At 44.7% G+C, this 17,547-nt stretch overlaps 1 protein-coding gene and 1 long non-coding RNA gene across 3 annotated transcripts in view; one reads left to right on the top strand and one right to left on the bottom strand.

Annotated features, from left to right (window-relative positions):
• Positions 1-4,034: 4,034 nt before the first annotated feature.
• The window catches only part of PROSER2 (proline and serine rich 2), a 40,139-nt gene continuing 26,626 nt past the window's right edge, over positions 4,035-17,547 (bottom strand). For both annotated transcript variants that reach the window (XM_019710278.3, XM_074324985.2), the window contains 2 exons: positions 8,569-8,821; positions 4,035-6,994 (listed from right to left, as the gene is read on the bottom strand). In XM_019710278.3, coding sequence (XP_019565837.3) covers positions 5,967-6,994; positions 8,569-8,821 — 1,281 coding nt within the window. In that variant the 3' untranslated portion in view covers positions 4,035-5,966. The remainder of the gene's footprint in view (positions 6,995-8,568; positions 8,822-17,547) is intronic.
• On the top strand, positions 9,088-12,652 carry LOC141570037 (uncharacterized). The gene is made up of 2 exons (XR_012493780.2): positions 9,088-9,412; positions 11,620-12,652. It is a non-coding gene; the product is annotated as an uncharacterized LOC141570037 (long non-coding RNA).

Below are 17,547 nucleotides of genomic sequence, written 5' to 3'. Positions count from 1 at the left end.
CCAGGTCCTGGACTTGCCACAACGCCTGGTTGCCTTTCCAGTAACATCCATGGCTTCAAAGAACTGCCAAGGAGCAGACTGGGCAATTTCCTCCGTGAGCTCACTGAGCTGCGTGCGTGCTGGAGTCTTGCACAGGGGACTATTGGAAACCATAACTGGCAATTCCAGATTCCAGAACTAAGTCCTGAGGGCAGGAGAGGGATGGAGCCAAAGGAACTGCTTTGAACTGGACCCGACAAGGCAGAAGTCACACGTAGCAGATTCAAGGAACCCCCTCCTGGCTGGCAGGGCCCTTAGGCCACGGGACAAAACTTGCTTCCTTTCCACTCATTGGAACACTCTTCCCACCAAGCCTGACTTTTGCGATGACACAATCTTCACCCATCTTTCCTCCTTATCCCTAAAGACAAGAGCCGGGTTCTCCTTGGATGAAATGTAATGAAAAATCGGGGATGAGCCACAGGGGGTGGGGACAGTAGAGGAGAGGACCGCGTGGGTGACAAGGAAAGCTCTGCAGAAGAGAGACCAGGTGGCAGTCTGGGCGGCACTGCGGAGAGGCAGCCCCCCACAAACTGAGAAGGGACAGTTGGAAGGCGTCAGCCTGGCACACTTCACAGAAGGTGCGGGAAGCAGGAGTTTGCTGCACATGCAACCAGGGTGTGGACGCAGTAGCCCCCAAGAGGTCCTTGTGACGAGGAGAGAAGCCTGCATTTTCTCGTCTGTACATGGGCATCACAGCCTCACCCGGTAGGACGTCATGAGGAATAAGTGGTGACATTCAGCTCCACTCACGGTCTGGCAGGTGGGAAGGACGCACGATTTGCTGAATGAATGAATGAATGTTGTCATAGTCTGGTCCACACAGTTCACCTCAACTTCACAAGGGAAGACAACTTTCAAAGAACTGTTTTACATTATGAACATTTTAATTCAGTTCCTTTGGCGTTTAAGATTGGACTGAAAAATAAAGAGCTTTACTAAGTTTCACAAACACGTGGAGTGTGAGTTCGGAAGACCATGGCCGAGTGGGGCCCAAGCTCCGAGCTGGGAACGCAAGCCCCAGGACGGGCAGGGCAGTCACAGCACGCCCTGCCCAGGGGCCCCTCCAGAACCTTCTTACTCTTTGAAATGGTCTTCACATGACAGAGGTTATTTCCCTCAAATTCAAAATGCTGAGACACCAAACAAATGGTCAAGTAAAAGGATAAATTTGACCCTATTTTTCATGGACCAGGAACCCGCTGGGCAATAGGAGAACTGGTTGGAAGCTGAAGAGAAACTTGTAGCAGTGACATCCCAATAACTTGTCAGGGATGTGGGTTCGACGAGGAATGACGTAATTCTGTAAAGGTCCCCGAGATCTGCAGCAGGACAGGCCTCCGGCTGCAGATCCCCATGTTCAGGGGGAGTCTGCCACCCAGAAGGAATGAGGAAGCGAGGATGGAAACCAACAGTCACCTAAGGAACAGGTGCGCAGGCACGTGCCGGTATGCACGCACGTGCACGGGACTCCTTGTTCTTTGGAGCCCTTCACGCTGCCACATGGAGCCCTTGTTCATGCAGCCCCACCCCTGAGAAGTATTTCCAGAACTTAGGTTACTCCCCTTGGCAGCTCTGCTTCACACACAAATACTCAGTTTATGAAGTGTGACCTGTTTATCAATGACTGAGTTTCATTAACCCCAGCTTCCACACGGCTGGACTGTCACAGCTGCCACCTTTACTGCGGGCAGGGGGGTGATCACAGAATCTGAACCTAAGCCACCCAGCTAGCAGCTCCAGCACCCAGAAAGGAGACGCTGAGGCTTCCTCACAACTGGGCTGGGTTTCCCCTTTGAAATGCTCCCCGAACCTCACAAGCCATGTCTAGCTGGGGAAATAGCTGGCCGCAAGGGTCCTGAAGCAGCAGCAGGAATCAGGAAACCCTGCCCTGAGCCCGGCCGGGAGCCTGGGAGGTTTCCTCCTGCCGCAGCCTTGCTCTGATCCCAGTGAGTGGAGCGGAAAGGCTGCGTGGGGCCATGTGCCCTGCTCCCACCCCCTGCTCCCCAGTCACCTATGGCTCACCCCAGGGCAGGCAACACCGCAGCTGCCCTTTCGGCTTTCCAGGTCATTTCTGGAAACCACCACGTTCCCCTTTTGAGCTCACCGTTGAGTGGAAAATTCATAGTTTAGATAAGAAGCGAGCCTGAAGTCACTTCACCGAACCAGGTGGACAGGCTGAAGTGATGGTTCTGGGCGTGCAGGCTCTGCCCAGCTCCTGGGGCCGCGGTGGGTCCCCCAGCAGGACCCCAACGGGGGGCGGGGGGGGCGGGTGAGCCTGCAGCTCACAGCAGTGATGGGCATTTCTTAAATCTCACGAATCTGGAATGTGTAGAAAAGTTTTGTTACCTTTTTTTGAATAAAGCGATATTTTAGAAGGACTGAAACGGTCACACATAAAGGCTGACGGGTTTTATACTACAGTGTGGGGCAGGGAGTATGCTCACGTCCCCAGCCTGTGGCCTGGCCTTTTCACACAAAGGGGTACTCCCTTCCCGCAAGGCCTTTATTCTTAGAGAAGAGGTGACTCCTGTGGTGGAGGGAAATCGGGTGCCTGAGGGGACCAGGCCGGGTGCCCAGAGGTCCTGTATTTCAAATGCAGTCAGAGTCCTAGTTTTCCCAGGACACAGCAGCACAGCTCTGCCTTCTCATTTCTCAGATAGCTGACAGCAGGACTTGTCCAGCGAGTAGATTAGAAAAGGATATGGAACTTGTTCCCCATACTTTAAAGCAGGGGAAAAGCCTTGTTGTGATGAGAAGAAACAAAACCTGTTTGGTGACTTGTCATTTGAATGAAAACATGAGCGCTGCCCACACGCCTCCCCTTCCTCCTGCCACCCAGGAGTGCGGGGGTCACAGGCCACAGGTGGGGGTGGTAAGAAAAACAGAAAACAAGCCAACACAGGGATTTGGCACACACATTTAAGAACCCACGGGAACCATTTAGGGGGGAAAAGTTTATTAATCTTGCCTTGTGAAGGTGATCAAATACACTCAGAGAGAAACAGTACCTCATTCTGCCACCTCCATTAGGAAAACAGCAAGCAGTTACGAGCTTCTTGATAACAGTAAATTGTTTTCATGTTTATCTTAGTTCTCTTTCTTCATTCCTCTTGAATAAACATAAAGAACTGATTTCTTAGATCCCCTGTACAAAAACCACCACCACCAAATCCTCTGAAAGGTCAAATTCCACGTAGCCTGAGCTGTGGGAATGTAATGAAGAGACTACATTTGTGATTCAGTGCTAAGGGTTTCGTCAGGCTTCACTGGCCACCTCACGAAGCTCTTCATAAAGGCTGTTTCAAATGGGGAGCCTGTTGGAGGGGGGGCCCTCCGCCAGGGATGCTGAGGGAAGGCTCCTGCAGTCAAAGCCAGGACAAGGAGCTGGGCCCTGTGCTGTGGGTGTCCCGAGAGGCTGAGGCTTCATCCCGGCAACCGACCTGTGCCTCTCTCAACAAGCCTCACAATGGTACAATGTGAGCTGGGAGGGAAGAGCAAGACCGACATGTCTGCTCACTGGGAGCCAAGTACAGGGAGGCGGGGGAGGAGATATGAACAGACCCCGTGCCCCTGGTAACTGTGGACAGCTACCATCTGCACATGAGACTCCAGCCGGACCATTTGTACACACCTTCCTAAAAGCAAAGGACAATTTCTCCCCTGATTTTAAGAATGAAGATAGAGTTTCATAAAAATGGAGACTGATTTACTAGTATCACTTGAAAAGGAAAAAAAAAACTGGGCACTTAAAATTCACCTTTGCTTCTCATTACAATTTCGCTTTGAAATATGGCCTGTAAAATTCCCTTGAAGGTGAGTGACCCTTTAAGAATGTCTTATCACGTAGTTATGGCAGGAAACTAACGCCCCTCGGCAAACTAGATGTTTCTGTTAACGTGATATGTACACAGACAAGTAATCTGAACCTTGTACAGAATGTATGGCTTTAAGTACTAGGGTTTTGGGCACAAGAAATGACGAGAGTAATACTCTATACTTAAGATAGATCTCAATTTATTTTTCAAAAATGTCATTATAAGAACAGATATACTATATATAGTCAAGTTCACCTTAATCACCATGAAGTCATAGATAAAAAGAAATAAACCTCAGATATAAAGGATATTGAAAATGTCAGCCATATCAAGACCCTCTATTTTTAAACACTGTATATGGCATCTCACTTTGTAAAAAGGTAATACAGCCCTCAGAAATCCATTAACCAAATTCAGTATAAATAGGAGTGAAATAAAAACTACTTTTAAAACTTATAAAGTCAAGCACCTATTTAAATGGAGACCACCAAGCATCTATGAGATTATTTCAGGAGGACAAAGGTTGCACAAGACACTACCTACTGTAGGACGAACATTACAGTCATTTTATGTAACTTACAAGGCAAATGGATTACTATGAAAAATGTCCTTCACAGCACATTTAAAAGTTTGAATTTAAATAATACTCAACAGGAAAGAAACAGATTCTGTGACAGTGGCTGAGGCATAATAACAAAAGGACGTGACATCGAAGCTTGGCCCTTTCCAGTCTATTTTTAGAGGTTTAAGACGCCAGCCTTAAACAGTTTTGATAATAATGTTTGTGGCTACAACTCAGCGTGCAGTCTGGGAGAAAACCAGTTCTTTTCATGCTGTGTCACCTAGTTCGCTGTTTTTTCCCTTTTAAATTAATCCTGAGAGCTTGCTCCTGGAACCCAGCGGGTCTGCAGGATCTTTTGTTTCCTCCTGTTTACCAGCTACCTCGGAACTTGCAAAACTAAAATTAGGTCATAAATTAAAATTAGGTTAAAATTAGGCAATGCATTAAAATCAGGTTAAAATTAGGTGATAAATTCAATCTTGAAAAGTGCTCTTCACTAAAAAAGGAACTATCTTGCTTACTTGGAATAGCACTTTAACTGGGAACAGGACACACATTTCAGAGGAAAAAAGCACTTGGGTTCACCTGAATATTATGGAGATGTGTCCTTAAAAGACTTCCATATTAGGAAGTAACAATTTCTGTGTCATCTGTCCCAAAGCTGAGACAGCTGTGTCTGTTAAGAGTAGAGGGTTTTCAGAAGTTTACATATATGTAATAACGAATGCACGCACACAATACCTATATATGTATATGTTAGCATGTTTCTAACAATACTATGTACACGTATATATAATACACGCTCATATACATATGTCCCAGTAACAGACCCTGTAGTCTGATGAGACTCGTTTTAAAATTACCACCTTTTCCAAACTCAACCTTTCAATTCTACTGCCATAACTCAAAATTATAGTACATCATACTCTAAAGGTTTCATTTCAATTTTCAAGAAAAAGAACTGGGCAGACCAAATTACATCAAGATACAAAGGCATATCTAGGGCTGACATACCATCTTCTTCAAAAACAAACAAAAAAACCGAAAAAGTATTTTAAGACACTATTAAAATGTAACATGCATTTCTTTTTTATTTTCTGAGAAAAGGAGGGGAAATCCCCTTTTTAAAGAAATGAGCAGAAGAGACCTAACCTGGCTCTCACGTCATGTGCTTGGGATGAAAGGCTGGATTAGAGGCTCAGGGATAACAAACCAGACCCAGTCCCCCTCCTCCTAAATCCACACTATAGATCGCAGTTACATCTCATGGAAACCTATAGGTCTTCAAGGTTATTCTCCGAGTTCTTGGAAAAAGGAAGACAAATATGGGGCTGGGCCCTGTTTTACCGGACACCCCAGCTCAGTGGTGGGCTGGCAGTGGGGCAGCAGCACGCACGGAGCCCGGACTGCTGAGTCCTGGCACCCGTCATCTCTAGTCCTCACCAGGGCACAGCCGTTGGGACTGTCACATTGCTCTTTACGTCCGCACCGCCACTTCGGGCCACACAGACCCGGCCGGCCCCCTCCTCAGCTCCCGCCATTCTGCATCACAAGGTCTCCTTCAGCAGGCCGAGCTTCCGCAGGGCCTCCCGGCGCGCTTCCTCGGTGGAGCCCCGGCCAGCAAACTGAACGGTGATGCCCTGGGGCCTGAAGCCCACAGCCCTGGGCAGCGAGCCCGACCGCCTCCGGGCGTACTGGCTGCAGTCCGCCTGCCAGTGCTCGTACAGGCTCTTGCTGGCGTCCTGCCGCGCAAGTTTGCTGCTGAGAGCAGGGTCCACACGGAAGGTGACAGTCTTCCCCGTGGACACGAAGGCACTGGGCTCACTCTTGAGGACGTCGTGGAGGCTCTGGAAGCCGTTGGCCAGCGGCGGGCACAGCTCCGTCTGCACCCCTCGGGACTGCTGGGCGCCCGCCCGCGCGGACGCGGCTTCCGGGGCGGAGCCGGGCCGGCCCTGGTCGCGCGCCCCCGGCTCCGGGGAGGCGCTTCTCCGCGGCTCCGGGACGTCGCTCCGCGGGGCCCGATCCTCCAGCTCCCCCACGGAGAGGAAAGAGACGCCGTTAATGTTGGCCAGGACCCGGGCTTTGCGCTCCTGCACGTTGACCGCCGCCTTGGAGATGGTCTTGTTGAACTCGCGCCCCGCGCTGTTGGTCACGCTGATGTTGCTCGGGAAGCGGTGCGTCTTGGGCGCGGGCTGGGCCGCGTGTCTGTGCCACAGCGAGTGCTCTCCGCTCCCGGGGGCCACGGCACTCAGGGTCCTCCATTCCCCAGGCCTGCCCTCCTTCGCGGGCGAGGTGGGCGACAGCGCGTCATTCCCTGCCAACTTCTCAGAAATTTTCTGGGCGATAACAAGCGGGGTAGGAACCGAGCGGGGCAGTTTTGGGTGCTCGGCTGGAGGAGGAGAGAGCAGCTCCTTCCTGGCGTGGGCGGGCGCGGCCGTGGCGGGCAGGGAGCGCGGCGGAGGGAGAGCCTCCGGCACCGGAACCGGTACCGGGCCGTCTGCAGGGGGACAAGCCTCCGCATCTTGCGTCGCGCACGCAAGGGCAGGAGTGTCTTCCTTCCCAACAGGTCCGGCCCCTGAGAAGTAGGGAGAAGCCCCATAAGCGTCCCACCTTATGGAAAAACAAAGGCACGGCATTGCCTTCCGTTGAATTGAGGAGGGCCTCAAAGGCACAGAATGCCACTTCCACCATACTTCCTGTCAGCTAACCCCCTCTAGCCCTGTCCCCGGGACTAGTGACAGAGAACCTAGGTAGGACGTGGTTCTCATAACCAGGGATGAGAACGGATGAACTGGTCGTGGTGAGAGACTGGCACGTCAGACAAGGCCAGTACCTGGGAAGCAAATGGTAAAAACAAGCTTCTAAGGCTCCATCCTGCTGAGGCATAAACAGGAGGAAATAGTAACTTACCTTATCAGGGGATTTACAAAAGGGAGATGGAGGCTGGAAGGGTGTGGCACAGGCCAACAACTCCATCAGGCCTTTCTAGATGAGGGACAGTCAGTCAGGTCACTTTCCTCTATGAAACAAAACGTTTCCTGACAGCCCCAGCTGGAATTGAATACGCCAGCCTTGGAGCCTCTATATATCCTGAATATACATCGATCGCAGATCACCTAGCACTTGTCTGCACTTATGTTTATACATCTGTCTTCTGCTGCAAAACTGTAGGCTGTTTATTATCTTATGTATCTTTGTATTCACAGACTCTCACACGACACCTGCCACAGAATAGGCACTTAAAACTGTCATGAAAATGCCATGTTAGAAAATTCATGGGCAAGAAATTCATAGTAAGGCTCTTTGAAGAGATGGCTGTAAACTAAGCTCCATTTTGGAATCTATAACCGTAGTACGTGACATGCAGTGTAATACACAGCCTTGCTTACAAATAGGGAAGAAAATATTTCTGGAGCTCATGACAAATGGCAGTATTTTGTAATTATCAGGGCAAAAATAGTTTCTCTTTTGTTTTTTCCTCATCCTTTCCAATCCTTATCTCTTTATATTTATTTCCAATTACGTTTATTTCCAATTAGGAAAACAAATTGGAAGACAATTTTCTCCTTATCCGTGTCCTCCGGTTCCATCACAGGGCTTGCTGGGCAGAGCATACCTCTCCTCTCATGCCGCCTGCAGTCAAGCAAAGGTACCAAGCAGATGCCAAGCTGAAGCTTTGTTCTGATCTTTTCCTGAACCAGTTCACTTCGGTTCAAATATTCCCACCTTGGAAAGTCATGCTCTGGAAATAAGGGTATAATCTTGCACAAAAATTGAAATTAAACTTCAAGGGCTAAAATGTAAGTAACTTGTATGTTTTCTTAACAGAATGATTGTTACCTGAAAGCCATTTCCAATTTTCTTTTATCTATTTATCTATCTATCTATGAAATCTATCTCTAGTCTCAATTAGTCTCATTCTAATTCTAGCCCTAGCCCTTTGGGAATTGTCCTTCATGTGTTGTCATCCTAATGTGCTAAGAAAGCATCTCCTGGGTTGGACAAACTACAGAGGAGGCTCCCACCCTGTGCTGACCTGATCAGCCCCAAAGGGCAGTGCCAGGAGACTGCAGCGGAAGGCAGTGCCAGTGTCTCATAAAACACCACCAGCCCAGGCCGGGGGCTGGGGACCCGTTCGTCCCTCCTCACCTGCTGCCTCAGGCACCTCCGGAAGGCCCTCAGGCTCTCCGTCCGCAGGTCTGGGCTGCACTAGGTCAATCACGTCCTCTGGCTCCGAGTGACTGGAAGTGCTCCCTTCCACAGAGCGTGGTGAGTGGCAGCGGAGCCCGCTGTCACACAGGACTTGCTCCTCTAGGTCGTCCTCCAGGGAATCAATAGTCTCTTCAAAAAAGAGGATGACATCCTTTTCCTCATGTGTGAGGTACTTCAGGCTCTCATCATCCTATACAGCAGGTTTGGGATTGGGGATGGAAGAGATAAAACAAACAGTAGTTTTGCTGAAGAGAAAGAGCCACGGCCACATCGGGATCAATACAGAGCCCAGGGTAGGGTTCACGCACACTAAGATTTTCCACGTGGGGAGGTCCGCCATTCAGGTCACCTCACTGACAAACGTGTGCCTGTGTGTCCCCCATCCCTTTACCTGCATGAAAATGAAGGCTGTCAAAAGGTGTAGAAGAAAAGGATCTTAGACCGTATTATCAATGCTAGCCTCACGGTTCCCGAGTCGATGACGAGAAAGCAATGCCCTTTCAGGGCCTCCCTGGGAAGGCTGTTTGCGACTTACTGCTCTCAGACACACTTGCTTTTCCCAAAAGAGCATCATGGGAAATCTCTGGTTAAAGATGATTAACCAAAGATCACATGTTTATCTCTTCCTCCAGAAACCTTACTAAAACAATAATGGGATTTTTTTTCTTTTTTTAAGGTACAAATCACAAAGACAAGAATAATAGAAAAAGAGACGACAGCAACGAAAATTGGGAAGTTAGACAGCAGGACAGGTGTAACTGACTCAGAGGACCCAAGACAGGTGAGTTTTAGTCAGCGGTGGGGAAAGCCAATAACCTGTTGAGTACTGGAGGGCTCCCCCGAGTACTGGAGGGCTCCCCCAAGTACTGGAGGGCTCCCCCGAGTACTGGAGGGCTCCCCTGAGTACGGGAGGGCTCCCCCCGAGTACTGGAGGTCTCCCCTAAGTACTGGAGGACTCCCCTGAGTACTGGAGGGCTCCCCTGAGACCTGAGGGCTGCCTTGAAACCCAGGCACTGGGGATGCTGAGCGATTCTGAAGTGTGGCAAAGATGGTGTTGACAAGAACAGAACAGGTTAAAAGGCTCTTTCAGGAACAATTAGGTCACCCTGGCAGAAAACTACATGTTTTTTTCTTTTTTAAAGAGGGCACAGCTCACAGTGGCCCATGCGGGGATTGAACCGGCAACCTTGGTATTATTAGCATAATGCTCTAAACAACTGAGCTAACTAGCCGCCCCACAGATGTTTCTTTTCTTAAGGTAAAAAAGAAATTTGAAGTAGGGGACATCAAGCAGAGTTGACGGTGAAGGACCAAATTGAAAATGGGCATAAATGAAGCCAAATTGATACTTTCTGCCCAGAAGATTGGAAGAGTGTTGTTCTCTAGGGATCTGAATGGTCCAAGGATCCAAAGGGGCTGACACCATGGTTCCCCAAAGAAACTACTCAGCAAAATCGCTCTACAGTGCAGATCAGTCAACAAACTCCAGCAGAGAACTTTTAATCAGGTCCCTAACACCCTACTCTTGAATACGAGGTGTGATTAAAAAAAATACAATGAATGTTTAAATTTTAAAGAATGAATTACAGTAAAAGACACATTGCCATTAATACTGCTCAAAATACTCCCCCTCACTTCAAACACACTTATCCCATCGTTCTTGCCACTTTCTGAAGCAGTTCTGGAAGTCTACTTTCGTGATTGTCTTTAGTTGCGCTGTTGTGGCTGCTTCAGATGTCCTGAATTGACTAAAAATGTTTACCTTTCATGGTCATTTTGACTTCGGGAAAGATGCAGAAGTTACACAGTGCCAGATCCAGTGAATAAGGTGAATGAGGCCACATCGTAATGTTCCTATTTGACAGAAGTTGCTGTAGCAGAAGTGATGTGTGACACAGCCTTTCCGTTGTGATCACAAAATACAGTGAATGCTGCTGCCGAGTGCCATCCAATGGAAAGGCAGGGATCTTCAATATGGCAAGCGGCACATCGAACCTTAGTAACAGTGTGTGACAAAGTTTCAAATTGTTTGGTGCAGTCAGTCAGGTATGAGCTATGGTTGAGAGAAGGTGTGTTTTAAAGTGTGCCGTAAATCATCCTCCATCATGACAATGCTATGTGTCACACATCGCTTCTGGTATACGGCAATTCTGTCAAATAAAAACATGATGGCATGTCCTCATCCACCTTAGTCACCGGATCTGTCACTGTGCGACTTCTGGGTCTTCCCCAAAGTCAAAATGATTCAGGACATTGAAGCAGCCACGATAGCACAACTGAAGACACTCACGAAAGAGGATGTCCAGAACTGCTTCAGAAAGTGTCAAGAACGATGGGATAAGTGTGTTTGAAGCAAGGGGGAGTATTTTGAGGGGAATTAATGGCAATGTGTCTTTTACTGTAATAAAAATTTTAAATGTAAACATTCACTCTATTTTTGATCACATCTCGTATGTACAGACGACTCATGATCACCAAGCAGCTGAGAAAAACCTTTAACATGAAAGACACATCAAAACAAAAAGAAAGCAAGTTATAAGAAACAAACTATGCAGAATGATGAAAATTTCAAAGATCATTAGTATCCTTAGAGAGATAAGAGGAGATACTGAATCCGTAAACAAGAATATGATGCTATTAAAAAAACTAGAAGACAAAAAAGAGCTCTTAGAAATTAAAACTAGGACAGCAGAAATGAAAAACTAAATAAAAGCCTCAAAGATAAAGTAGAGACACAAAGTAAAAAGAAATGATTTTAATAGAAAAGATAAGAAAACTAGAGGATAACTGTGGGAGGACCAACATCTGAATAATGAGACTTCCAGAAAAAGAAAGAAAAGATAAAGGGAAAGAAATTATCAAAATGAATAAGTAAAATAATACAAGAAAATGTCCCTAAAATGGAAGGATCGAAAGGGGCCATCAGAATAACCTAATCAACGAGAATAACATAGACTTATGCCAAGGCATGTCATTGTGACATTTCAGGACACTGAAGACCAAGGAATGATCCTGAAAGCTTCTCAGAGTGAAGAAAGAGGCCACAAAACAAAAGATCAAGAATCGGAACACCAACAGTTTTCTCAGCAGCAATATTGGAAGCCAAAGATGGTGTTGTGATCCCTTCAAAATTCTGAATGCATTCAGAACTAGAATTCTATACTTAACCAAATTTAGGTTAGGGTAGAATAAAGGTGTTTTTAAGACATGCTAGGTCTAAACAGCAGACCCCACATCTATCTTTCTCAGGAAGCCACTGCAGGAGAGTGGGGGTTTGTTCCCCAGACAAGGAAGGGATCCAAAAAAAGACACAGGAGCCAGGAAATGGAGAATGAGGGGGAATTCCAGGGTAATGGTGACGTCCCCAGGGTGTCAGCTGTGCAGTGAACAATAAATCTAGTTCACAACAGGCCAGAGGGCTACACAGAACACGAAGCAAGCAAATAAAATCAAAACAATTATTAATAACAGAAAAACTAAAGCTATGAGAGAAAGCATGTATCTGTGAGTCAATTTAACTATGGCAATCACACACATATACACCTACACACACAGATATATTACTATTTATAGCAGCAAGAAAACAAGCAAAACAAGAAACAACCCAAGTATCCAATAATAGGGTATTAGAATTAAACAAATCATGGCACATTCAGGTGGAATATTATACAGCCATTTTAAATGGTGTTTTCAAAAGAATACAATGGTTTTCTTCCCCCCAAAAGCAATTTTCATGTTTCATTGTTTCCTTCAAGTTCTTGTCCATATGCATACATATTTTACGTAGATAACATGTACAAGTTATTATATATTTTCCTTTTTACCTATATAGTTATAGTTGTTTTATACATAGTCTTCCCTCAATAACTACTGACTGTGATAGTTATTATGTTTATTAACTGGCTTTACAACTTCAAGGAATACAATGTTAAGTGAAAGAAATGCAGATAGGAAAATAGAGTTGGTTTGATTTAAATGTATGCATACTTAATATGTACACATGCAAAAAAATTCTGAAAAATATATATATATAGTCAAATTCAATAGCGGGTGGAAATAAAGGCAAATAACAAAGAAAGAGGTATGAAGTAAAAGTCGTTGCCTCTGATGAGTGGGAAATGGGAGAGGGATACATGGGAGAAGGATGCTTTTCATAAACCTTATAAAACTAACTCTATACGGTGCTCATCAACTTCGATAAAAAAACAATATGGTGGAAGCAACGGGGACAAAACTGCTCTGTGTGGTGTAGAGTGAGCTTTTCACAGTGGGATCTATATACGCTCAAATGCCTGCCAGAGCATCTAACTCCCGGGCCCATCACAAAGCCTTGCAGTCTCCACAATTTGAGGGACTTTTCTTTTGTTTAAGGCATAGTATACATTTGTTTTGGGAATGATGAACACAAGAATACATGCGCATTCCACAAACTAGCCTGGACATATTAGCTGAAGGAATGATGACTCAGAAGACCCTATAGCACAGTAGGTCAGCAGATAGCACAGAAGACTGCTCGGGAGGATAAGCAACACATATCCATTGGATATAAACATATATATAATCGCTGGGTCATAAAATGCGTGTGTGCTTTGGGAGATAAACAGCCAAACTGTTCTGAGTGGCTGTACTGATTTACACTCCCACCAGCACACCCTGCTTTGCAGCCTTATGACACGTGTGTGCCAGTGTTTTGTTCTGATTTCCAGTCCATTCCCAAGAAGACTGTGTTGAGCAGTTTTTCCCCATAATATTTAACTGGCCACTTGGAGATCCCGTTATGAAGTACCTGTTCAAGTCTTTTGCCTATTTTTCTATCAAGTTGGCTTTAGAAACTAATTTGTAGAGTTACATATCCTAGATACAAATCTTTTGTTGGATATATTTATTGCAAATATCTTGTACCCACTGGCTTGCCTTTCTTCTCTGTCAATGGGGGTCTTTTGATGACTAGTCCTAATTTTATTGTACTACAATGTATCAATCTTCTCTTTCATGGTTAGAACTTACGGTGTCCTATTTAAGGAACCATTGCATGGTCATGAAGATATGCACCAGTTTTATTCTAGAAGCATTTTTGTATGTAACCTTCCATATTTAATGCTACAATCCATCTGGAATGAACTTTTGTGTACGGCGTGAGGTCAAGGTTCATTGTTTTCTAAATGGGTACCCAACTGTCCCAGCATCACTCCATGAAAGACCATCATTTCTCCACTACAGGTCTCCTTGGTTGTAAATCAGGTGACAGTACCTGTGTCGGTCTGTTTCTGGATTCCCTTTTCTGTTCATTTGTCTACTTTTCTATTCATACACCCATAAAACACTGTTTCAATTATTATAACTTTATAGTAAGTCTCAGTGTCTGGTAGGTTAACGTCCTCCAGTTTTGCTGATCTTTGAATTTGTGCTAGCTTTTTTGGACCCTTTTAATTTCTATGTAAATTTTATTATCAGCTTGTCAGTTACCATATGAGGTCCGACAATTAAGTTCACGAACTCATACTAGAAAAAATACTACATACCTCATTGCTGAATATCACTATGCTCACCTTCGAGGTACTCCCCTTGGGAAGCTATGCACCGATGCCAGTGCCTAGTCCACCCTTCAAAGCAATTTTGGAACTCTTTTCTGGAATGGCCATCAGAGCTGTAAGTCGTATTACCTTTGATGTCCTGAATGTCATCAAAATGTCTTCCTTTCAATATTTCCTTTATCTTCCAGTAAAGGAAGAAGTCATTGGGGGCCAGATTAGGTGAGTAGGGAGGGTGTTCCAATACAGTTCTTTGTTTTGTTTACTGGCTAAAAACTCCCTCACAGACAGTGCCGTGTGAGCTGGTGCATTATCACGATGCACAAGACATGAATTGTTGGCCAAAAGTTCAGGTCGTCTAACTTTTTCATGCAGCCTTTTCAGCACTTTCAAATAGTCAACTTGGTGAACTGTTTGTCCAGTTGGTACAAATTCATAATGAATATTCCCTCTGATATCAAAAAAGGTTAGCAACATCATTGCAACAAGTTCACAAACTTAATTGTCACACCTCATACACATAAATACACACACACACTGCCCTCCCTGCTGGGACTTTGGGACCACACAGAAGTTCCTCAGATTGAAGAGAAATGATGTTTTACAATATTTTTTGAATCCACAAATAAGGTATATGCCTTCATTTACTGGGATTAGTGGCTCTCAAAGTATGGTCCTTCAATGACCAGCAGCACCTGGGAACTTGTTAGAAATACCAACCCTTGGGCTGCGTCTCAGATATACTGAATCAGAAACATTAAGGGGCCGGACCTTCACTTGGTGTTTTCACATACCCTCTGGTAATATTGACATACTAAAGTTTGACAGGCACTGTTGGTTCTTTAATTTTCTTAATAATATTTTGTCGTTTCCAGCGTGAGATTTTAGTTTTCATTATTTGTCCTCTTAGGTATTTGATGATTTCTGATGCTATTATGAATGGTATCACTTTAAAATTTTTCTATTTTTTGCTGGTATATAGAAATGTAAAGTATACTGACCTTGTAATAAGTACATTTAACAGATTTGCTGTGTAATTATAACAGTATATCTGTAGATTCTTTTCAATTTTCTACATATACAATGGTTGCTACAAATGACAGAATTTTACTTCTTCCTTTCCATTCCTTATGCATTTATTCACTTTTCATTCTGCCTCACTGTAGTGGCTGGGTTCCCCAGTCAGCTGAATAGAAGTGGCATCTTCATCTTGTTCCCAACACCAGGGAGAAAGCTTTCAATATTTCACTATTAAGTATAATGTTTGCTCTGGTTTATTAAAAAATGATCTTTATCGGATTAAGAAAAAGTCTTCTATTCCTAGTTTGTTTAGTGTTTGTTCTTTAAATAATGAATGGATTTTGAATTTTGTCAAATGCTTTTTCTTCATTTATTGCAGTGGTTCTCAGTTGGGGGTGATTTTCCCTCCATGTGGCATTTGGTAATGTCTGGAGATATTTTTGGTTGTCACACGTGGGCGGGTGTTACTGGCACCTTGTGGACAGAGGCCAGGAGTGGACAGTGCATGCTACAGTGCACAGGACAACACCCCACATAAAGAATAATCTGGCTCAAAATGTCAGTAGTTCCTCACCCGAGGTGACATGATCATATACTTTTTATCCTTTATTCTTTTAATGAACTCAATTACAATGACTGATTTTCAAAAATTAAACCAACCTTGCATTCTAGAATAAATCCACCTTGGTTGTGATGCTTTATCTTTGTTATAAATCACTGAATTTGATTTGCTAATATTTTGTTTAAAACTTCTGGATCTATAAGACAGATTGGTCTGTACTTTTCCTCCCATTGTGATCAGGTTTTGTATACCTTTTCTTTATAAAAGTCAACTTTTGAAACAATCTGCTGTAAGAGTTTGGTTCATAGCACATCTTCTTGCTCCACCTTTTCTGAGGTTTGGTGGGAGGAGAGGAAGGAACAGACTGATATTAAGAATACTTTTTTCCAGCTGAAATGGAAGCGTCATATTAACTATATCTGTAATTTTTATCAATTTACGTATTTGGCAGTTTTATAGTCCCTGAGAACTTCAATATGCTCTCTAATAACAGGGTCAGTCAGTATAAGCGGACATTAGAAGAATGGCAAGATTCTATAAGGGAAATGGGCACAAAATATTCCTTATTTATTGAGCACTGCCCCAAGGAAAAGAGGAATAGGTTAACCTTCCCCACGAAAAAAGCACAGTATTGTAATCTTAGCCGTCCTCCACGTCTGTAGAACATATGACTAAGGAATTTATACTTTATTCTGGGATTTCCAAAATCTGGCCCTACCTACCTTTCAAATTTCACCTTGTAATACTCTCCCTTTACACTCTGCTGCAGCAGTGGTAAACTTTTTCTGTAAAGGGCCAGATGGTAAATATTTTGGGCTTTGCAAGCTTTATGATAGCAATGACTCAACTCTGTCAATGTAGTGGGAAAGTCATAGGTAATCTGTTAATGAATGAGCCTAGCTTTGTTACAATAAAACTTCATTTACAAAAACAGGTGGGGAGGCAGATTTGGTCCACAGGCTGTAGTTTGCCAACTCTTGCTCTATAATCAAATCAAATCACTTGCTATTTCCTACACCTGTTCTAGCACTGCCCGTCTCTGCACAGCCACATCTTACCTGTCCTTCGTGGTCCAATTTAAATGTCACCACACCTCCAGCCTACTCCCATAGCATCTACTGAGTCATACATTCAAATATTTGCGCATCTACTAAGCATCGTGCAATGTACATACAACTGTGTAAATAATATTCTTGCTGTCTAGTTGACCATCAAATGAAGGCTACAGATAAGAAAACTGGCCATTCCTTTAGAGTGTGGAAAGGCTGTGACAAGGTGACTCTGGGTATTATGTACACACACAGCATGGGTATTAATGCAAATCTTCAGGGAAGCGGGTCTGAGCTAGAAAAGCTCTGGAGATGAAATGATTCATGTCAATCATCTAAAAGACGTGCGTGAGAGTTAAACAAAAGGGCAAGGGATCGTTAGGTATGTATTTTGGAGAGATCACATTGGCTAGTGTGGAAAATACTGAACACAGGAAACAATTTAGACAAGAGCTAATGGTCACCTAAACTAGACATTGGTAATGGGAACAGAGAGGAGGAGATGGATTTGAGAGATATTTAAAAAGTTAAATCAACTGCTTTATATAAAATTCTATTTCCTACTGTAGTTGTTCATCACCCGTGCTTTCACCTCTGCTGGACTTAGCACTTAAAGGAAAATTCATGTCTGATGTACCTGTGAGCTATCCACAGAGTTTAGAGGCCTCTTGCCTCCCGCAGGCAGTCACTGTAAAACAATGCCAGCTGCCTCCCCACCGCATCCGTATGTTCTGGCCCTCTGGCAACCAGAGCA

This window comes from Rhinolophus sinicus, chromosome 1, assembly GCF_057876585.1.
Source record: "Rhinolophus sinicus isolate RSI-liver-muscle chromosome 1, RSI-T2T, whole genome shotgun sequence".
NCBI classification, from domain to species: domain Eukaryota; kingdom Metazoa; phylum Chordata; class Mammalia; order Chiroptera; family Rhinolophidae; genus Rhinolophus; species Rhinolophus sinicus.
This window is presented reverse-complemented; position numbering and strand designations above follow the sequence as displayed.